Source organism: Alligator mississippiensis, chromosome 7, assembly GCF_030867095.1.
Source record: "Alligator mississippiensis isolate rAllMis1 chromosome 7, rAllMis1, whole genome shotgun sequence".
NCBI lineage: Eukaryota > Metazoa > Chordata > Crocodylia > Alligatoridae > Alligator > Alligator mississippiensis.
The window spans coordinates 13618879-13643195 of NC_081830.1; the positions used below are offsets into that span (position 1 = coordinate 13618879).

Genomic DNA, 24317 nt, shown 5'->3' on the forward strand with positions numbered 1-24317 from the left:
TTTGCTTGCTGCTTATAGCCTTTACTAATACATTTATACTTAGATGACAACTCTATGACTTTTTTACCTGACTGCTATTTGGTTTTAAACACATCATCTATGGGACCAAGCTGGAGAAATTCCAGGGGGTGGCGGAGCTCACTTTTTCCTTTGTCCTGGAGCAGGCAGTTTTGGGGAAGCAGGGGAGTCACTGTGTGGACACAGACAAGCTTCGACCTCTGGGGGGATGCTCCAGATGAGTACAGGGAGTCCTCAACTTACAACGTTTTGAGTTACAACATTTTGCACTTACAACATTTATAAATTGACACCTGCTTCAACTTTATGACGTCAGGTTCAGCTTTACAACACTTGATCTGATGCGACGTCACACCAGCAAACAAGTTCACTGCATTGCTCATCTCCCTGGAGAATATCTGTCCATACTTCCTTGGAGACGTTCTTTAAGAAAGGAGTCAAGACTCCAGAAAAACCTGCAACCAAGACTCCTGAGAAGACTTCAGCCAAGAACCCTTCAAAAAGTCCAACCAAGAGACTTTCAAAAGTCCAGCAAACTCACCTCAAAGAAGTCCTTCCAAATCAATATGATTGCTATTTACAATATAAATACATTGATGTGGCTATATTACTTGTCTATAATTGATTAAGTACAAAATTCTGGGGTATTTTCAGTGAAAATAGGGGATCGGGCCTTGGTTTAGGAATCAATCCCCCCATTTATAACATTGTTTCTTATGAGAAAATTGGTTCTGAGTTACAAAGTTTCAACTTAAGACACGGTTTTCAGGAACCAATTTTGTCGTAAGTCTGAGGACTGCCTGTATACTGTAAGTAGATATAGAAACTTAGCCTGCATATTAGGGTTAAGTGAACTTTTACCATGTTTTAAAAGAGTAATGTAATTCAATATTGAATGAGACTGAATGTATTCTATATTGCTCATGGTGTTTTCTCTGAAACCCCTTGGTTTTCCTCTTACCCCATTCTCTCTCTCTCTCTCTCTCTGAACAATAAAAGGCTACCTGAGTGCAGCGTGCTGGCCGTGGATTCCTGAGGGGAGAGGCATTGGCAATGCATAGGGGGTGCATGCAGGTGTGCCCCCTTGAGAGAAGCACCGGCGGCAATTCCAGGTTTGCCACCGGCACTTCTGGTCTTGCTGCCAGCCTTTTGGTTATTGGCTGCTGGGGGACGCCCCCCTCTACCCCTGGCTGGCAATTAGCTGCTGGTGCCCCTCCACCCCCAGTATTAGGAGGTACCAGTTGCCCATGGGGAGAGGGGTCAGACAGCCTTTATAACTCCCTTTGCTCGGCTAGCCAACATGGGCTTGGCTCTTTCCTTTCCTCTGGTACAGGAGGCTACTTTTGAATGCTTCAAGCTAAATGAAGCACCTCCAAATACCACGGTGGGGCTAAGCACGCCCAAGGTATGCAGGGTCTGTGCACCCCAGGCTGCACAGAGGCCTAACAGGGACCAGAGCCCGGGTGGTACCAGTGATTACCCCCAGCTTGTGAGTATGCTCCAGGAAGGGGGTTAGCCACATGTAGGTGCCCCAGGGGAAGTAGAGATTTGGTCGGGCTCAGTGAGGCAGGTGTCTCAGTGTAGCATCACCCCACTTGTCCTGCCAGATTCTGTCTCCCACAGCTTTGGAGATGATTGCCAAGGACTCTGAAATCCTTCCTTCCAGAATTTCAGCATCCAGGGATGGAGTACATCAGCACTTGCTAACTTGAATACAACCAAGCAGATCAAAACCTGCCCTGAGGGTCTGCCATGATCTGACTCCAGCTCCCAGGAAGCAGCCCAGGAGCTGAAGCTGGAGCCCAGGTGCTGGGACAGGAGTCACCTGGCTGAAGCTGCTAGCCTGCCCATGAGGAACGGTGTGATGTGGCACAGCAGGGGCAGGAGCAGGAACAGCTTCGAATGAACTGTGCCTAGTGCAGCTGCCACCAGGGCAGGGCCGCTGCTGCTGCTCTGCACTTCTTGTCTCCAGCAGCAGCTCCTCCACTTGCTCCTGCCACACCGTGCCCCACCACTCCCAGCAGGCGTACGGGGCTCTGGCTCCACAGCCAGCACTTGGGAGCTAACTCCACAGCCTCACACATTGCAGTACGTGCCAATCAGCTGAAACTTCTCACCAAGCAGGGTACCGTGGCATGCGTTGTGGCAAGAGCTACTGCTGGAGGAGAGGGGGTCAGACCAGCACCCAGCTGCAGCTGCACCAGGAACAGCCCTGGCAGAAATTGCACACTGGCCAGGGCCCAGCCCTGCAAGCACCAGTGGGAGCACAGCACAGGCTGCCCTGGTACAAATGGGCAGGGCATGGCCCCATGTAGAGTGCTGCAGGGCCAGCCACAGCCTAGATCCAGTCACTGGGTGGGCTGCATCTGACCCATGGGCCATATTTTCCCACCCTGATCAACCTGGTGTACTCAAAGACCATAGTGTTATGAACCATTCCTAAACACAGTATGGTTGCCTTAGTGAATTGTTTCCAGGGGTCCATAATGGCCTGCAACAGGATGGAGAATTAATGCTTGAAGCTGATGTACTCTGAGCTACAGTTCTCTGGGGGCAGGATGGGAGGGTGAGTGCCATTGATGGCTTCAATTTATGCCAGAAAATACATTTGAAGAATCCCAAGTATGACCCCCTGGGGGAATGCAGTGCCAGCACCTTTGGAATGACATAACTCACCACCTGAATGGCTGAGCTGGTCATGGCCTACCCCACCCTTTGGTGACAGATGACAATCTATCGGCGGGACATCAGCATCCTTATACTGGGGGGACATGGTTCTAAAGTGATGGGTCTAGCTCACTACAGATCTCCATATAGGTTACCCTACTGAAGTTAAAGTTCTTCTACCACCACCCATCACCCCAACTCTCCAGCTATGTCCGCTCCCACCAGTTGCCATGCCTAAACTTAAATCCCTATTCATGCCATTCTAGGACAGGGACCACTATGCAGAGGCCTAGTGGGGTCACATATTCAAAAGGCTCTGATGTTGCCACTCAGCTGTTCCTAAAAGCCTCTGGAGGATAGCGGTCAAGAGGTCTTGAAGAAAGCTTGGAGATTTATTTCTTGGACCCCTATCTGTGGAGCTTTCCTTTGGAACAAGGCAAGGCACTTCAGTCAGGACAGGACTGTATGGTACAAAAGCACTTCATTTTAAAGGAGGATCCAAAGTGATTCACGTGTAACAGTTGTCCATTCCCAACATTATTCCTTGATTATTTGTGAGGTTCATTCCAACGCAGTGAATTAGTCTCAGATTCAACTAAATGAAGCACGTTTGCATGTTAAAATGTATTAATCCTTTGCCTTTGTCAGTTTTTCCCACTGTCCTTCTAGAGCAAGCCTGAAATTGTAAAAAGAGCCCATGGGAGATTACTGCCCTTAAGGGATGTTTGACTAGGTCTGGAAACCTCATCAGTTGTGGAGGTAATAATTACTTCATAGTCAGTGACACAATGCTGGTCCTAATGCGAGTAGAGGTTGTTTTTCATCTGTCCCTATCTCTGGGCGGGGGGGTGGTTTCCTCCCCGCACTTGTTTCTATTTCTATCATGGCTTAGCCTCTACAATAATTACTTGACATGGAAATTCATAGAAATGTCTGGAGTCTTATCACTTTGCCAAGGACTGGATAAATAAAGATTCCAGGGAGAGGAGCCTGACGTGGTGTAAGGACTCTAACATACAAAAGGACAAAAGCATGGGTGAAGAACCGCAGGATATTTCTCCAAATACGCAGGTCTCTCAGCTGGGAGAAATGTTGCATCTGAAATGCATCAGCATAGCAGATTGACTATCGAAGCAATTCTTTGGTCTCCAGAAAGAAGAGAGGAATCATATCAGAGAATCCAGCTTTTCTTCACTGTTTTAAGGTAAAGAACCATTTTTCTCTTAATTTCTTCAATATTTTTATATTATTATATTATTTTATATTATATTTTCTTCAGAAGTATTATAATATCGGATTTGGATGGCTTACTGGATATGGAGATGAACATATGGATAGACAGAGAAATACAGCTAATTTGAGCATTCATGACTGAAAATGCTATAATCAAACCTGTTCCATAAAAAGACTATGCTGAGTAGCTCTTTGTGCTACAGAAACATTACATTAGCTTTTATTAAACCTAAATGTCATCAATATTAAAATATATCACAGACATTTGGACATTTTACACATTACTTCACTTCCCAAAAGGATGCTGGCAAAGCAGGCACGGCCTTCTATGGGGCAAAGCTGGTTAGGTGTCTGTCCCTTGCACAAATGCACAGGAAACCTGAAGGAAGACTCTCATCCCAGTTGGTTCCTGTAGCATTAACCCTAGTAATGCATTTCTGTGACAGACTATGGTACAGTTGATAATATTTCTAGATTATGTGTCTTGATGTTACAGCATTTGCTGAGTGAATTCCTAGTGCTCCGGTCCCTTTCATCAGTGATATTACCACCTATGTCTCAGGCAGTAACATTTAGTTATCCCCATCTACTGAGGACACATGTTAGTTACTGAGTTGTTTTCAGAGCTGTTTTGTGGGGAAAGCTTCTACCCAGGGGGAGAAAAAATCAACCATTAGAAATGATGTGTTGCCTCGTGATGTAAGAGGTAGCTCCCCAGCAGAGTCAGCTTGTTTTCTTTCCCCAGGACCCAGAGGGCTTGTCTCATGAAAAACCTTACAGCTTCACATTTCAAGGATTATTTTGGTTTGAAACGAATCAAAATGACCTTCCAGATGACCATGTTTCTGCCATGGCCACAAATCTAATTCATCTACTCGTCTTTCTTTCCTTCAGCTTTGGGTGCTCTGCAGCGGTGGGTTGTAGACCCGTGGAGGGAATTCTTGTCCCACTGCCCTGGGAATTACCCTGACCAAGTCATTATCCATGCGTGCTAAAGGGTTGTCTTGGCTGGCATGGTGCAACCAAATAGCTGTGTTTCAAGGTAGTCTGGTAATCTTTACATACTTTTCTTTGGATTTGGTAGCTTAGTACAGGTCAATGCCATCAGTGTATCATACGTTTTTATTCTATTGGGGCAATTGCCTCTCTCCTGAGCAGTGGACCCCATTTTCAGTAAAGCCCCAAGCAACACACCTTGTGTGACTTTGTTGTTCAGGATGCTCAAACTTCCAGTTGCATCTCTGTTTTTTCACCCTGGTGTGCTGAACCAGTGTAATGAATCTTCTGCACTCCCTTCTCAGAATTGTTGCTAAGTATCAGGGGTGAGTGTCAGTAACAACACACGTGTACAAATTTTGCATTTCAGACACTTATATTATTTTTTAAAATAATGTGTGTTTGTGGAAAAGAAAAGATGTTATTTCTTTTGTCACAAAAAATGCCCTTTCAGTTAACCCAAAGTCATAATTTTTGAAGCCTGACAGAAGTTTTCCCGACACTTGTGACTGGCAGCAGTTTCTAGTGCCATAGCTCAGCAGCCTAACAATCAGCATAGGAGACAATCATGCCATCCATCTGCCTATGGATCGGGACTGGGGATCAATTCTGACTTGGAATCTATTCATTCCTCTTCATGGTGCAGGGGTATAGGTTTTAGCCGTGTTGGTCTAAGGACACAGGCAGACAAGGTTTTTTGGGTAAATCTGATATATTATATTAGACCAACTCAAATAGTTGGAAAAATTCTTCTTTGCAAGCTTCAAGGTATAAATACCCTTCATCAGGCAAGCTTCTGCAGTTGGTATGTGCCAGTCAACATTCATTTCTCTTCTCTCTACCCCCACCAGCCAGTCTCTCATTAACATCAGCACACACCACCTGCACATGGTTCCTCAGCCTGACAAAGCACAGACACTTCATACAACGAAATCCATTGGGTATTTATACCCAAAAGCTTGCAATGAAGAATTTTTCTAACTATCTGAGTTGGTCTAATAAAACATATCAGATTGACCCAAAGAAACGTCTCTTCATGGTGCACCAATTCTTGAATCAAAAAGATTGCAGGATACTTAGAGGCCTCTGGTCATAGGATTAGTTCTCATAGGAATAGACACACTTTCATTTTATAATATAAGGATTAATCAGAATTGTTATCTGGAGTTTCTGAACTATAAACTGAAAACCCTATTAACTTTTGAGTACCTTTCTTAAAGCCAGCTTTTAAAGGACAAAGAGCTTCTCAAGCACAACAATATTTCATACACTAGGAATTATGTGTATGAAATATGAATGGAATTCATGTTGTCAGTTGTGTTAATTAAAACATAGCCTTCCTAATTTATGCACAGAAGTTGCCCTGGTTAGAAGAACCATAGTTCTGCCCTATAGGTCTAGGAAGTGAGGACGAAGGCTACATGGTAAAGTGTTTGGACAGCCCGTACAACAGCTCTTCTATGTCTATCAAAGAGAATTTTGCCTTACTTTTCTCATAATGCCGTAGGTGGGACAATGGCTTCATTGAAGATAATCTACAAATGAGTATCCTGGACTATTCAGGTCCTAGGTGGAACCTGGCAAATTCCTACCAGATAGATCATTTTCAGGCAAGATTAGTCTCTTGAAAACTCAGGAGGTGGACTGATTCCTCGGCATTCAGAGTTTTCTGTTTTTTTCATTTTATTTTACAGAGCTGTATGAAATCTTTCTGATGCCATGGCAGATGCAGAAGTCAGAAATCAAACTTCCGTCACCGAATTTATCCTCCTGGGCTTTGAAATTCTTCCAGAGTTGCAAATACTTCTCTTCCTGCTGTTTCTCATAATCTACCTTGCAACCATGGCTGGGAATGTCCTCATCATTGTGCTCATTATAACCGTTCAGCATCTGCACACCCCCATGTACTTCTTCTTGGGGAACTTGTCCTGCTTGGAGACCTGCTATACCTGCACCCTCCTGCCCAAGATGCTGGCCAGCTTCCTCACTGGAGACAGAACTATTTCATTTTCTGGCTGCTTCATCCAATTATTTTTCTTTGGTATCTTGATAGTTACAGAGTGTTGTCTCTTATCTGTGATGTCATATGATAGGTACTTAGCTATATGTAAACCATTGCATTATGCAGCCCTTATGACTGACAGATTTTGTTTCACCCTTGCAGCTGGCTCATGGATCAGTGGATTTATAGTTGTCACCATTGGGTATCTCTTCCTCTTACAATTAACCTTCTGTGGACCCAATCAAATTGAACATTTTTTTTGTGATTTTCTTGAAGTGATTAAACTCTCCTGCAGTGACACCTGTGAGATTGAGCTTGTAGACTACAGTCTTAGCTGTATATTTGTTTTTCCCCCTTTCCTTTTGACTCTCATGTCCTATGTCTGCATTATCACCACCATAGTGAGAATCCCTTCCTCTACTGGGAGAGAAAAGGCCTTTTCCACCTGTTCCTCTCATATTACTGTGTTGACCATTTTCTATGGGACCCTAACTATTGTGTATATGCTCCCAAAAATCAATACCCTAAGAGCCCTGAACAAAATATTCTCTCTTTCCTACACTGTGCTGACTCCATTGGCCAACCCTCTCATTTACAGCCTGAGAAACAAGGAAGTAAGGGAGGCTGTAAGGAAAGTTGTCTCTGTGTTTATGAATTGTAAAGGAATGCAAACTTTCTTAAACTCTATGAGCAGGTTGAAGCAAAATGGAAATAACAGGAATCAGAGCTCTGGAAAATGAATGGGTCCTGGCCTAGGGGTTTGGGGCTATTCTAGAAGAAAGAGAACGTTTAGAGATATTCAATACATTTCACACCCTTTTCTAATGAAGGCATGACCCTGACACCCCAGTGTAAATGTTGAAATTGTTCCAGATAAGTTAATGAATTTTTGTTGTATGAACTGTCTGTGCTTTAAGCCAGTACACATCCATTCTCTGCTACCTGGGACTTGAGGGTGCTTCAGTACAGGGCTAGCTGGCAGGCACCCCACACATTGTAGGACCCCTGGGTGAGTCTACATGTGCAGTTTAATGCACAGTAGCCAATTTTACTATGCATTAAAAAGTCACTTAAAAATAATGGCACTATGCCAATGTGTAGTAAAATAGGCTACTGTGAATTGTCACTTAATAACCATGCACATTCATTACAGTGCATTAAGGCAGCCTAATGCACATTAATTCGTACCTGCCATTAGAGGTACTCAATTTAGTGCACATTAGAAAAAACATCTAAGTGCACATGTAGATGCACATGGGACATGGGACATGGGGCTGCATCTCATGTCCCAGCCAGCTGCCGCAGCATCTCCATATGAGTTGCTGCAGAGATTTTTACTCTGCAACAGGGAAGTGTATGCACTTATATTTCTGAGTATCCTGCTGTGGAGTAAATTAGTTTCTCCAACCTAAAAGAGGCACATGTGTAGATGCTAAAATATTTAATGTGTGGCTAATTTAATCTACTGCACAGTAAACCTCTTATGTACATGTTCCCAGTCAGCCTGTGCATGGGCAGGTATCCGGTGTAGCTGATTTGACAAAAGCCTAATCTCTCTTACTTATTGTTCACATCCTTGTACCCTGAGTCTCAAACAGTTTAATTTGTCCAGAAGAATGTCCCGAATGGACTTGAACAGAGTTTTACAAGAACATTACTCCATCACGATTTCACTGCCAAGTAGTTTGATTATAAATATGTGTTTCACTAACTTCACAGATGTACCTGTGTCCCTATATGCTAGTCGGTGGTGAATGACTGACAGATTTACCACAACAGAGACTTTGGGTATAAACAGTGGCAAACAGGAATTTGTAACGGATATAACTGCTGTTCCATGATTAACATACCAGTCTTATAAATATACTAGCAAATTGCCCGTCAAGAATTGCCCACGTCCGGCCCTGCATACCTTCCCCAACCAGCCACTTTGGGTCTGACCCCACTCCCCACGCTCCCGCCTCCCCAATTCAGATCCGACCCCATCCCCTGCTGCTTTGAGTCTGTCCCCATCTCCCTTTCCTGCCCCCAGTTCAGGTCCAGCCCCACTCCACCCCAACCCCCCTGGTTCAGGTGTGACCCCACTCCACCCCCTCCCCCCGGTTCGGGTCTGACCCTGCCCGCTCCCCCCCCCGGCTTGGATGTGATGCCACCTCCATGGTTCAGGTTTGATCCTGGTCCCCACTCCCCACTGCTTCAGGTCTGGGATACAAAGAAGAACTGACATCTCTTTCAACTCTTGGGGCATGTCCAGATGAGTGTGGACATTTGATTCCCCTGGGACAAGTGCCACATGCACTTTGGTGCCTCACAAGTTACCCCAGGGCTGGTAGGGGAGGCTGGGGTCAGCACTGTGCTCGTACTCCACTCTGCTTCAGACCCTGAGTCCCACACATCTTCTGCATCACCCCACATCTACAGCAGTGACAGTCTGACACACAAGGCTGTGGAGGAGGACATTTCATGAAACGTAGGAGGTAGCAGGTAGGGATCTGCAGACCTCAGGATCACTCTATTAGGGATGCTAGAAATGACATGCACAGGGCAATAAGTTCAGGCTGTTCCTTAACTGTCTGCCCTGCATCATGAATAACTCTTGTGCTATCCATACTAGCTACAGCATGTGTATGGAGGGAGCCCTTGCAGTCATTGCCTGGCTTGTTGCCTTTTCTAAGGAGGGCACTATGTCAGCCTTTTTCTAGAAAGGCTTGTCTGCCTCCCACGACTTCGGATATATGATTGCCAAGGACTCTAAAATCCCCCCTGCCCAGCCTTTCAGCATCCAGGGGTGGAGTTCATGAGGATCTGCTGACTTCAATAAACCAAGCAGACCAAAACCTGCCCTGTCTGCTATGAACCCATCCCCAATGTTTCCCTCTTGCTTATTTTGTGGGCACCTGTGACCTGAGGACACCACACCCTGCCCAAAACAATACCAAGTAGCATGATGTGCAATTTTTGCTCACAGACCAGCTGCTCATATTATAGGAGAATTACTCCAGGTGTCTGCTGTACAGCCTCATGAGCCAGGGGAGGAGCACATATCTTGGGTACCCAAGAAATGGACATTGCAGGTTGAGAAATATATTCACTCCTTCCAGTACTGTCTTGGCACCAGCATGAGCAAGCACTCATCCCATTGACAAAGCATCAACATTGTGTACCCAAAGACTATAGTGTAATGAACCCTGCCTGAACACGGTATGGCTGGCCTAGGTGAATTATCTCCAGGGGTCCATAATGGCTTGCAACAGGATTAATAATTAACACTTGAAGCTGAGGTACTCTGAGTTACAGTTCTTTGGATCATAGGGTGGGTGCCATTGATGGCTCCACTTCAAAATGGGAAGCTCATCTGGGCAAATCCAGGTCTGATCCCCTGGAGGAAATGCAGTGCCAGCACCTTCTGAATGTAATGATTCATCCCCTGAATGGCTGATCTGGTCATGGACTTCCCCACATTTTGGGAACAGATTAAAATCTATCAGGGTGTCATCAGCACCCTTATATTAAGGGCATGGTTCTAATGTGATGGGTCTCAAAACAGATCTCCATGTAAGTAACCCTACTGAAGTTGAAGTTCTCCGACCAACAGCCATCACCCCAGGCCTTGAGCAAAATCATCTCCAACCAGTTGCCACTCCTAAATTTAAACCCCTATTCATGCCATTCCACAAGAGGAACCACTGAACAGGGGCCTGGTGGGGTCAAAGATTCACCATGCTCTGATGTTGGCACTCAGCTGTTCCTGCAACCCTTTGGAGGAAGGTAAAGAGACCTCAAAGCAAGCTTGGAAACCTACTTTCTGGACCCCTATCTGTGGAGCACCTCGGTAGCACTCTCTCCAGCACAATACAAAGTGCTTCGATTGGTATGGGACTGTATGGTACAAAAGCACTTCATTTTAAAGGAGGATCTAAAGTGATTCACGTGTAACAGTGGTCCATACCCAACTTTATTCCTTGATTATTTGTCATGTTCTTTCCAACGCAGTGAATTAGTCTCAGATTTAACTAAATGAAGCATGTTTGCATGTTAAAATGTATTAATTCTTTGCCTTTGTTAGTTCACCCAGTGTCCTTCTAGAGCAAGCCTGAAATTGTAAAAATACCCCATGGGAGATTTCTGCCCTTAAGGGATGTTTGACTGGGTCTGCGAACCTCATAAGTTGTGGAGGTGATAATTACTTCATAATCAGTGACACTATGTTGGTCCTAATGAGACTAGAGATTTGTTGTGGGTTTTTTTTCTTTTTATTTGCTATCCATTTCATCCTGCTATTTCAAGCTGCCAACCCTCACTCTCTCTTTTTGGTTTTTTTTTATTTGTTTGTTTGTGGGGGTTTGGTTTTTTGAGGCTATGTAGTTAGTACTATTTATACTATGGCTTAGCCTGTACAAAAATTATTTGACATGCCCACCTGTGGAAATGTCTGCAGTATTATTACTTTGTCAAAGACAGGATAAATAATGATTCTAGGGGAAGCCTGACAGTGTGAAGCCTCTAACATACAAATGGACAAAAGCAGGGCTGAACAATATCATTTTTTCTGAAAATATATACATGTCTCTTCTGGGAGAAACGATGCAACAGAAATGCATCAGGAGAGCAGATTGACTACAGAAGCAATCCTTTGGTCTCCAGAGGGAAGAGGGAAGGCATCACAGCAAAGAATCCAGATTTTTTCACTTTTGTAAGGTAAAGAACCATTTTTTTCTTCTTTTCTTCAAATAATATAGTGTAAGATTCAGGATGGGTCACTGGATAGGTATGTAAACAAGATGGAGAGCTATAGAGAGAGATCTAATTTGGCCACTCATGGATGAAAATGCTATAATCAAACCTGTTCCATAAAGTAATATTCTGAATAGCTCTTTGTGCTACAGCATCATTAGATTACCTTTTTTATTCCAACGTATAATCAATATTATAATATATCATAGGCTTTTGGACATTTTTACCTATTACTTAACTTTTTTAAAAGATAAAGATTTCTTTTCAAATTTAACCCATATCCCAGGATCCAGAGAAAATGAATAAATGAATAAATTATTTCAATATTTATATACATTAGTACATGAAAAAATAAACACTTGCATATTTCATGTGCATGAAAATATCCATCCTTCAATTTCTATTTTCTTAAAGGCAGTTTCTTAGTTTCAGAACATTTTAATTATGTAAAATGTGATACAAGGAAAATAACTTATCAAGGTGTGACATTTATTAGAATTACAGGAATGTCAAGAAATGTGATCTCAGACAGAAAAAGAAATATAGTTATATGATTGCATTTTAGAAGTTTAAAGGAATAACTATTTCACATTAGATTAAAATGCGAGTTTAAAAAAAACAACTCAGAATAAAACAAGCTCTCATGATAATATTCAAATAATCCTGAGGAACTCTTGTTGGAAATTATCTGGATTCCAATACTAAATTATGGCTCCTTAGCGTAGCTTCAGTACCTTAAGTTTTGGATCTCTCAGACATGCAGGATTGACAGTAATAGTACAAATGATTTTTAGAAACTAAACGTTGAAAAGAGCTGGACAAAAATTTCTCCTATCCATCAGTTTCTAGCAGAAAATGGCCTTCACAAAATATCCACTTTATCAAAATGGGCACGTGATAGACTCATAGGAACTGGAAGGGACCTCAAAAGTTGTTTGATAAAATTGCCTGCACAAATGCAGGAATGCTGCTTCTAAATGTACTCCCTCCCTCTCTCTCACATGTTTGTATTTCCTTTCATACAGAATATATATTTTGTGATATAAAATAAACTGCAGTCAATGGAAAGATTTCTGATCATTTGAATGGGCTTTCTTAAGAGTGTTAATACTTGTTAAATTCTCAGAGTCTCTTCTGAATCCCATTACAAGAAACTTGCTAAAAGTTTTCCCTGTCCGTTCAGCCGTATGCACTAAATAAATGTGCAGATGACAATTATGTGTTGCCTCTTGATGTAAGAGGTCACTCACCACCTGAGTCAGCCTGTTTTCTTTCCCCGGGGCCCAGAGGGTTTGCCTCATGAAAAACCATGACAGCTCCAGATTTTTAGGATAATCTTGGAACCTGATTTTAAAAGAATCAAAATGACCTTTCAGACCATCTTCCTATTTTAGCCATAAATCTAATCCGCCAACCCTTCTTTCTTTCCTTCAGCTTTGGGTGCTCTACAACGGTGAGCTGTGTACCCATGACAGGTTATTATTTTCTTATTGCCCAGGGAATTACCCCAACCAGATCATTATCCGTGCATGTTAAAGGGATGCCATGGGTGGCACTGAAAAGCTTTTTGGCCTAACCCAAGAGTGGTGTTTCAAGGTAGCCAAATAACTTATTTACTTTTCTTTGGATTTGGTAACATCCTACATTTCAATGCCATCTTTCTATGACGTGTTTTTGGTCTTTGGGGCAATTACCTCTGCTAAGCAGTGGACCACGGTTTCAGTCAACCCCGCACTGAAGCAGCAGCCACTGATACTGCCTTGCATGATATTTCCATTCAGGATGCTCAGGCGTCCAGTTGCATCTCTGCTTTTTAGCCTGGCATGCAGAACCTGTGTAATGAATCTTCTACACTCTGTTCTGAGCATTGTTCCTATGTATCTGGGGTGAGTGTCAGTGCTGACAGAAGTACATATTTTGCTTTTCAGTCCCATTTTTTATAACTAGCATGCGTTTCTGGAAAAGACAAGACATTATTTTTTCTCACAGAAAAAAAAATAATCCTTGCATTTAAACCAAAGTCATGACTTTTGGAGCCTGAAAAAAGTGTTCCTGCCACTTGTAAATGGCAGCATTTTCTAATGAAGTAACAGAGTATCCTAATAATCAGAAAAGAAGAAAAGCATGCCATCTATCTGCTAATGGAGAAGGAGTAGGGAGATTCTGACTCAGAATCTATTCATTATCTTCATGGTGCACCGATTCTTGAGTCAGGAAGATGCCACGACACTAAGAAGCCTATGTTCATATGATTAACTATGATAGATTATGGAGACATTTTCATTTTATATTGTAAGGATTTATCAGAATTATCTGGAGTTTCTGAAATATAAACTGAAAACTATTAACCTTTGATTACTTTTCTTAGAGCCAGACTCTAGATCAAAACCAGCTTCTCCAGCACAGCAGTATTTTTTTTAACAAGAAAGCTTGTGAATGGACTGAATGTTGTCAGCTGTTCTAATTAAAACACAGACTTCATAATTTATACACTGACACTGCCCTGATTAGAAGAATCATAGTTCTGCCCTACAGTGTTAGGTGAGGACGTAGTGTTTAGACATCCTGTAAAACTTTTTTTTTTTTTATCAAAAAGATTTTTGCCCTTACCTTTTCTATAATGGCATTAGTGGGACAATCGTTCACTGAAGAGTATCTAGAAATTAATATGCTGAACTATTCTTCTCCTAGCTGGAAAGTCTACCTAGAAAGGTCATTTTCAGGCAAGATTAATCTCTTGAAAACTCGGGAGATGGACTTATTCTATGGCATACAAAGGTATCTGATTTTTTAATATAATTTTGCAGAGCAGTATGGAATTTCCCTGCTGCCATGGCAGATGCAGAAGGAGGAAATCAAACGTCCGTCACTGAATATATCCTCCTGGGATTTGAAATTCTTCCAGAGTTGCAAAAACTTCTCTTCCTGCTGTTTATCATATACTACATTGCAACCATGGCTGGGAATGTCCTCATCATTGCAATCAGCACAGCTGTTCAGCATCTGCACACCCCCATGTACTTCTTCCTAGGGAACTTGTCAGGCCTGGAGACCTGCTATACCTGCACTTTCCTGCCCAGGATGCTGGCCAGCCTCCTCACTGGAGACAAAACCATCTCATTCCCTGGCTGCTTCATCCAATTATTTGTCTTTGTCATGTTGTTAGTTACAGAATGTTTTCTCTTATCCGTGATGTCTTATGATCGGTACTTAGCCGTATGTAAACCATTGCATTACGCAGCCCTTATGAGTGACAGATTGTGTTTCAACCTTGCAGCTGGCTCATGGATCAGTGGATTTATAATTGTCTCCATTGGATATCTCTTCTTGTTATGACTAACCTTCTGTGGACCCAATGAAGTTGACCATTTCTTTTGTGACTTTCTTGCAGTGATTAAACTCTCCTGCAGTGACACCTTTGAGGTTGAACTTGTAGTTTTCAGTCTTGGCTGTATAGTACTTGCGCCCCTATTCCTTTTGACTCTTGTGTCCTATGTCTGCATTATCACCACCATACCGGGAGTCAAAAGGCCTTTTCCACCTGTTCCTCACTTATTATGGTGGAGACAATTTTCTATGGGTCTGTAACTATGGTCTACATGTTCCCAAGAACCAACACCCTTAGAGCCCTGAACAAAATATTGTCACTTTTCTACACTGTGCTGACTCCATTGGCCAACCCTCTCATTTATAGCCTGAGAAACAAGGAAGTAAAGGAAGCTATAAGGAAAATTGTCTTTGTGTTGATGAATTGGAAAAGATTGCAAACATCCCTAAACTCTATTAGCATGGTAAGGAATTATTGAAATAACAGAAATCAAATCTGTGGAAAATGAATGGTTCCTGGCCCAGGTATTTTGGGAAATTTTAGAAGAAAGAGGAACTTCAGAGAGATTCAATACATTTCACACCCTGTTCTGAAGAATGGATTGTCCTGACACCACAGTGCTCATTCTAAAATTGTCCCAGATAAGGATAGTGAATGGATTTTGCAGGATGACTTCTCCATGTTTCAAGCCAGTGTACACTCATTTTCTTCATCCTCAGGCTTCCTACACCTACGCCCAGATAGAAGTTTCCCATTAAGTTGTACACAATCAGCACATGCATGGGCTGTTATCGAGCAGTGGTTGATGTGGTAGAAACCTAACCTCTTTTACTTAGTGGTCATAGACTTGTATCCTAACTCACAAACTATTTAGTGTTGTTTTTTATTAAAGCAGGATGTCAGAAATGTGGTATGCACCCATTGTCTTCAACCTTAGACTTCCTACACATAGAAGTCTCCCTGCGTGCATGGGCTGTTATCAAACAGTGGCTAATGTGGTAAAAACCTAGCCTTGCTTACTTATTGGTTACTGTCTTGTATCCTAACCCCAAAACTATTTTGTTTGCTTAAAAGAATGTCAGAAAATGATGTGAGCACATCCAACAAGAGCCTTACTCCATCTCTAGCTCACTGACAAATAGTTCATTTGTAAATGTGTTTCACTTAATTCACATGTTTACACTGCCCTGGTGAAAGAATGACAGAACTACATGAATGGAGGCTTTGTGTATAAACAGTGACAATCAGGAACTCATAACTGATGTAACTGCTGTTCCATGAAAAACATACTAGTCATATATCATTTCTTTTTCTTGCTGAACCTGGGAATTATACTGCAGAGCAAAGGGAGGAATTTAGGAAGATGAATTATCTGCTGTTGTGTTGAGCTCCTCATAAGAAAAGTGATAATGATGGGAATGCCCAATTATGCATTATTATAAATGGGGAAGAGGTCATTGACAGGCATAGTGAAGCTCCTCTGTGTTATTTGCTTGCTTTTTGTAGCCTTCAATAATACACGTGTCCTGAGATTGTAACCCATGTTTGTAGTGTTGTTCTCAAATGCTATTTTACATTGCATATCTAACTAATTCAGGGGCTTTCAAAAGTTCCAGCTTTCAGGGGGAATCCCAACACCCTGTGATTTGAAAGCAAGAACAGATTTGCATTAAGGAAGAGTAGGAAACCACAGGATTATGCGTATTCTTCCTAGCTCAACAACAAGCTTTCTCTAGAATTCATCACAATATAAATAGGGTGACATTTTACAATTTTGACAATTTTCACAATTTTCACAATATAAATAGGGTGACATTTTGAGTACTATTTCTTATTTCTATGTGTGTTCATCTTTTGGCCATGTGCAGGGCACTTGCAGCACTTTTTTCCCACATAATCCTGTCTTTGAATGCATACCCCAGTCCATATGAATGACTATGCATCACTAACTATAGTCACTGATGGTGCATGGCCACTAGCTGCCAAAGCACACACTCCTTGTACATGTGTAAGCTTAAGACACCTGCAAACAAATTTGGCCAAAACCCACATTAGCAAAGACCTAGCACAGACATCAAATGCATGAGTCCATTAACTGATTCTGGAGCTACTAACAGACCTGTAGCAAGGGAGGTCACCACACTGTTAAACAAGCTGTTGTGGCATAAGAAAGTAGGGAGCTACATTTATATTTCGAAGTGAGCAGCAGATACTCAGTTAACATCTTTAAAAGCTGGGAATACTACAAAAACACGCATAAGGAAATAAGGAAGTCTCCCTTATGGTCTTTTTTTGCTATCTAAAAGATACAAATCTTAACAAATACACTTTTCTGGCCCAGAAGAGATCTGCTTTAATCCAGTTTGTAAAGTTTCAGTGAAAAAAAGGAGTTTAATTAAAACCAGTCAGGGATCATTTACTGGAATGTAAAGATTAGGATTATCAGCCAGCTATCAATAGCAGGTATAGGCTGTGAGAAAATTTGGGAACTTCTTTGTGACACCTGGTGAGCTGTTTTCTGGCAGGGCTGTTTGGAGGACCCCCTGCTTTGGAGACCGTGAGCCCGGGCAAAGTCACTTCATGGCAGTCCAGATCCATCCCATCAGGTTGTGCTTTTCCTCAGCTATTATTCTTGCTCTGTCAATTGATCAATACTCTTCTCACATTAGTTGGAATGACTCATCTGTTTACGTTCTTTTACCCATCCACCCCTATTAAAAATTTGTTAACACCCCAAACTTAGTCTCAGAAGCAAAAATGTATTTTTCCCCCCAAAACTTAATAACTAGGGCACTCCTATAGGAAGCTAAAGGTCTTAGGACCCAGTTGCCCATCATCTAGGGCAGCGGTGCCCAGTGCCCACTTTTTTACCCCTTGAGGATGGATGGAAAATGCTCACTCCATCCACAGTGCAGATCCAGCCTAAGGCTGGGCCCAATGCAACCACATGTGGGCATCAGGAAGTGGTCGAGCCCTGATGGGGAGGTGGTCTGGCCCCAATCCAGCTACATGGTTGAGAAGGGAGCATGGTCTGGCCCCAGTTTTGCCATGTGACATGGACAAGGCATGACCCAACTCTGATCTGGCCGTGTAGTATGGGAAATGGGTAGGGGGAAGTAGCAGCGGTCTGGACCAGCCCCATGCAGCTTTGGAATATGGCAGCTAAGGAAGACGAGGTGACAGTCTTAAAAATACTAGTATTTAGAGTTGTTTACCTATCCAGGAGTGGTTCTGCCATGGCTGGTGGACTGTATCGTCATTTACTCATGGGAACCTAACATTATCCTCTATTCTTTCAATGCTGATGAGAATGCCCAAATCATCAATGCGATGCTGCAGCTAGTAAAACAAGCAAAACACTGGCTTGTATCCATAGATGCTTATCGAGAAAATCCCAGGACATCATTCTCCCGTTGTACTCGGCCTTGGTGAGGCCGCAGCTGGAGTACTGCATCCAGTTTTGGGCTCCACAATTCAAAAAGGATGTGGAGAAGCTTGAGAGGGTGCAGAGGAGAGCCACGCACATGATAAGAGGTCAGGATAACAGACCTTATGATAAGAGGCTGCGAGCTATGGGACTCTTCAGCCTGGAGAAGGGCAGGCTCAGGGGTGATCTGGTGGCCACCTATAAGTTTGTCAGGGGTGACCACTAGGATCGGGGGAACTTCTGTTCACCAGAGCACCCCAAGGGATGACAAGACTGAACGGTCACAAACTCTTCCATGACTGATTCAGGCTGGACATAAGCATGAACTTCTTTATTGCCCGAGCCCCCAAGGTTTGGAATAGACTGCTGCCGGAGGTGGTTCAAGCACCTACTTTGAACGCCTTCAAGAGACATTTGGATGTCTATCTTGCTGGGATCCTATGACCCCTGCTGTCTTCCTGCCCCTGGGGCAGGGGGCTAGACTCAATGATCCCCCAAGGCCCCTTCCAGCCCTAATGTCTATGAATCAAGCTATAGACTCAGTGTCTCTTGTGCATGGCCCAGGCTACAAATTCTATTGGCAAAAAAAAAGTGGGATTGTACCACTCACAGCTTCCCTTTAATAGCACGCCCTCTTTTCTCTTAACAGACTACTTGGAAGCCAACTACAGAAATGTGAAAACACAACCTTGCCTTTATCCAATTGCACCCCATGTTCAGAGCAGATTAAGTGGAACCACAAACACCTGACCAGATCTAGTTGTACATACAATCACAGAGCTTCCCTATTGCTACTGCTGTTTGATTAAGTCATTCCTATGACACAAATGGCTTATATTCCTTTCAGCCATCAGGAGAAACCTTTCTTCTACCAGGACACAAAGAAGAACCAACTCCTCTTTCAACTTCTGGTGTCTAATTGGACTTAGGCAGACAAGGTTCCTTGGGTGAATTTGATATCTTTTATTAGACCAACCCAAATAGTTGGAGAATAGTTATTAAGCAAGCTTTCGAGTTCAAAAACCCTTCGTCAGGCTAAGGTAGTTTCAGCAGTTGGTGTGTGGAATTGGACTTAGGAAATGAATACTGTAATGTTGCTCCTACATCACCTTGCTTGATACCCTGAGTCCCACAATCCATTGACATTGGACAACATCTCTGGCAGTGGCATGCACAGACACAAGGCCATGGAGGAGGACATTGAATGGGATGGAGGGCCAACACAGGGTAGCAGGTAGGGCTCTGCAGCCCTCAGGAGTACTCTCTCAGAGTTGCCAGAAATGACATGCACACACTAGACATTAGATCAGGCCACTCCTGAACTATCTGCCTTGCATCGTGACATAACTCTTCTGCTAGCCATTGTGGCTGCAGTGTACATGTGGAGGGATCCCTTGCAGTCATTGCCTTGCATGTTGCCTTTTGTATGGAGGGGTACTCTCTCAGCCCTTTTCTAGTCCTCTGAAACCTTCTTTCTTCCACAGTTTAGGACATATGGCTGCCTACAGTGTCCTCTAGAGAGAGTCAACAATAAAGAGACAGAGATCCTGGAGCAAAGCATCATCTCATAAAACAAATAAAATCAGTATAATTAGAATAAATAGCATTAGAGTAAAGAGCATTCTGAGAGGCTGCAGAATGAGCAGCAGCTCTAAGTAGCAATGCAGTACTTTTACTTGAAGTTGGCAATTCTTATAAGTCATTAACAGCAGCTCCATCTCTATTTATTCTCATTCAAAAATCCAGATCGACTGCAACAGCTGTTCTTACTGCTCTGAAAAAAAGCCCAGAACTTTCTACACGTAAGGAGGAGGAATAGCAAGGAGGAAATGCCTGCAGACCTGGTCACATACATAGAAAGAAGAGGTGTTGGAGCAGACTGGTTCTCTAAGATACTGGTGTCAAATTGTTGAGAAGGGAGAATCTCCCAGGCCAAGGCTCTGTCTTCCAGACACCGAGGAAGGTTGAGGTCACCTCTGAAGTGGTTGGCCTGATGATAAGAGCCATGGGCACTGTTAGGGTGACAATATTTGGATCTTGGGGAGCACTGGATTTGCAGCTCAGTAAGGGATTTAATCTGTGGTTCAGCAAAGCTGCTGACCACAAGGTAGAATGATATATTAAAAGTAGCATTGCAAGATGCTTGGGCAAGCATTTTCCTAACAATGTGACAATGTTGTAAAATAGACAGCTCCTTGTGTAAGGAGAACAGGATGCAGCCCACCAGCTATCGTTGCAGATAAGCAGAAGTAAGACCTTGGAGATAGTTTCATACTTGGTCGGGTCAGAAGGGACCTGAGCAGATCATCAAGTCTAACCCCCTGCCATGGCAGGAAAGAGTACTGGGGTCAAATGACCCCGGCTAGGTGTTCACCCAGCCTCCTTTTAAAGACCCCACCTTTGCCCAGCCTTTATTCCACCCATATTCCCTCCTATCTCAAGCTCTGCCTCTGTTGACTGCTTACATCATTAGCATGGAATTGCATATGCATTTCATTCATTTACATGTCTTTTGGCTATGAGAGCATGCTCAAGACCGAGAACCTGGCTTCTCTCGGTCATTTGCAGTTTTTGGCTGATTTTTTCACCATCTGGAAGGGACTGGACATATTTAAATCAGTAGGTCTTGACGATCTCCACCCCAGAGTCCTGAGGGAATTAGCAGAGGTCATTGCGGGACCCCTGGCATGGCTTTACGAGCACTTGTGGTGCTCTGGTGTGGTGCCGGAGGACTTGAAAAGGGCCAATGTGGTTCCCATTTTCAAAAAAGGGAGGAAGGAGGACCCAGGAAACTATAAGCCAATTAGTCTTACCTTGGTCCTGGGTAAGCTTTTTGAGAGAATTATCCTGGAGCATGTCCACGAGGGGCCAGCAGGGACGATTATGCTTAGGGGCAACCAACATGCTTAGGGGTTCACTAGAGGCAGGTCTTGTCAGACCAACCTGGTGGCCTTTTATGACCAGGTCACAAAATCCTCAGTTGCAGGTGTCGCGGTGGACATAGTCTTTCTGGACTTCAGGAAGGACTTTGACACTGTCTCTCACCTCATTCTCATTTAAAAACTAGGAGACTGTGGCATCGACACCTACACAGTCAGATGGCTCACTAACTGGCAGGAGGGCCACACCCCGCGAGTGGTGGTGGATGGGTCTTATTTGACCTGGAGGGACGTGGGCAGCGGGGTCCCCCAGGGCTCGGTCCTCAGACCCGTGCTGTTCAACATCTTCATCAGTGACTTGGACGAGGGGGTAAAAAGCACCCTGTTCAAATTTGCAGACGACACTAAGATGTGGGAAGCATTAGGCATGCTAGAAGGGAGGAATAGGCTGCAATCGGACCTGGACATGTTACAGGGGTGGGTGGACAAACTCAGATTCCTGCTCCTTTCCCAGAATTTCTTTTGCTTTGGCCCTCAGCTGCCCTGCTTCCAGATTCAGCTCCTCCTTTGGCACTGGAAGGATCATGCTGGGAACTGAAATTGGGGTGGAGAATGTCATGCTGCTGCTGGTTAGTGGTGTTAGTAGTGGTGGTGCAGGTACAGGCACCGCTACCACCTCCTTGCTCCCACAAGTGGCAGAAGACTCATCGCTGACAGGAAAGAGTGTGTGTCTATGTTTGGGGTGGGGGGAATTTGAAGTTCTCTCTCTGCCCTCTCTCCCTCCTTTGCCAGAAGACCTGGCACCTGCCTTTCCAGCATGCTTCATAATGTTTGGTGTGCTGCAAAGTGTGTTTATGCGTGTAATATATGGTGTGCTTTCCTGCACAGTGATGACACACTGTCAGGGAAAACACTAATTTCTTTTTGTGGGGGGGGGGGAAGAATCAAGAGACTAACAAGAACAACTAATTTTGGGGAATTTTGGGGAAGAATAAGTTGAAAGGAATGGATAGGGATAACAGTAGGGAAGATAGGCAAGGATAAGTAGGAAAGGATTGGATATAACTTACAAGAAGAGAGACTAGCTAGCAAGCCAGAGCCTTTCAGACACTGATGCTCCGAGAGAGAGACAGTTCACAAAAGGCACAGATCGCTTCAGACACAGCTTTATATGTTGTTTCTACATCTCTCCCCCACAACACTGTGATTGGAAGGGAACTCAGAGAAAGATCACAGTCACTGGCCAGGTACAGCTGTCAATATTTCACCGTTGCCTGAACCTGTGGTGAAAGCAGCATGAATGACAAGTAGCTCCAGCAGTTTTGGTGAACTGTAAAAGAAAGATTAATGTGATTCAATATATTCCACACCTAGCTCTTATGAATGGCTTGTACTGACACCACAGTGTTCATTTAAAAATTGTTCCCAATAAGAATACTAAATGGATTTTGCCACATGAACTCTATATTCTTCAAACCACTATACATCCATTTTCTTCAATGAGAGGCTTTCTACACTTAGGCTTAGATATAAGTCTTCCTTCTAGCTGCACACAGTGAGAACGTGCATGTGCAGTTATGGTGTGGTAAAAACCAAACCCCTTTTACTCATTGCTCACACTCTTGTATTCTAACCTTCAAACAATACAGGTTTTCCAGAATAATGTCTGGAAATGACTTCAAACGTCTTAATTAGAACCCGACTCTATTTCTGTGTCACTGTCAAATGCTTTATTTGTTTTTTAAATATGTGTTTCATTTCTTCAGAGATGAACCTGTGTCGCTTCACACTGTGCTCATGTGAATCAATGACGGAATTAATAGAGCAGAGGTTTTGAGTGCAAAGAATGAAAATCAGTAATTTGTAACGGATGTAACTGCTGTTGTATGAAAAACATACATTTTATATTCTCTGCTATCACTGTGTATCAGTACCATTTCCCTATTATCAAATGCAGAGGTTGTGGCCAGTCTGAGGATTTGCATCTGCCTGGAACAAGGTATCTGGGTCATAAACCTGGGTATTCTTCCAAACTCACATATAAGCTTTCTCTGGAATTTATATCATTGCAAGTAGGGTGACTTTATGGTATTTCCTAGTCCTCTGTGTGTCCATTTTTGGGCCACATAAAGGGCATTTAGGGCACTTTTACCCGAGGCAATCTTCTTCTTAGATGCATAGCCCTGTGCATGTAGATAACTGCAGGGCCTGAGGCATTAGGGAGGAGCCCAGTACTAATTGGGCCATGTAGGAGAAGGGGTGGTAGTCTTGCCTCACTCCAGCCACATGGTGGAGAAAGGAAAACAGCTTGTCCCCAACTTTGCCATATGGTGGGGAGGGGGCATGGCCAATCCAGCCATGTAGCCATGGTTAGGGGGCATGAGCCAGCCCTGATTTGCCTGGGGTGGCAAAGGGGTGTGAGACAGGGGAAGGGGCATGGAGAAGCCTCAATCCAGCCCTATGGGACTTAGGAATATGGCAACTGAATAGGGGTGACAGTATTTAATTACAAAAGTGTTTACAGCTGCTAATGTATCCAGATGTGATTCTGCCCAGGCTGGTAGAACCAAATGCTTATCCTGTATTCTTCTAAAGCTGATAAGAGTGCCCAAACCAACAGGCTAGAGACTCATTCTCTCTTGAGCATAGCCCACGCTACGAAGTCCTATTGGCAAAAAAAAAGAGAAAAGAAAGAATGAAAAAAAAAGTGAGATTGTTCCACTCACAGATTGTCCCACTCACAGCTTCACCTTAATAGCACACCCCCCTTTTCTGCTGGCAGACCACAGGGAAGATGATTACAGAACTGTGGAAACACAACCATGTATTCATCCAATTATACTCCATGGTCACCCTAGAATACAGAGAACCTCATAGATCTGGTAGATCATTATAGACAACATCTTGGCATTTCCCTGTGGCAGCTGCTTTTGCTGATCTCGTTCTTATGAGACTGATGGCTTATTGTAATGTCTGCCTTCAAGAGAAAACTTGCGTCCACCAGGACACAAAGAAGAACCAACTCCTCTTTCA

The 24317-nt window shown here is 43.4% G+C and overlaps 1 protein-coding gene across 1 annotated transcript; it reads left to right on the forward strand.

Annotated features, from left to right (window-relative positions):
- The first annotated feature begins 6633 nt into the window (after nucleotides 1–6633).
- On the forward strand, nucleotides 6634–7656 carry LOC132251765 (olfactory receptor 6B1-like). Its single transcript, XM_059731695.1, has one exon. The coding sequence runs from the start codon at nucleotides 6634–6636 to the stop codon at nucleotides 7654–7656; it is 1023 nt and encodes a 340-aa protein (XP_059587678.1).
- The last annotated feature ends 16661 nt before the right edge of the window (nucleotides 7657–24317 follow it).

Excerpts from the sequence above, each read along its gene's own strand:
- LOC132251765 (XM_059731695.1), top strand. The coding sequence starts at position 6,634 with ATGGCAGATGCAGAAGTCAGAAATCAAACTTCCGTCACCGAATTTATC.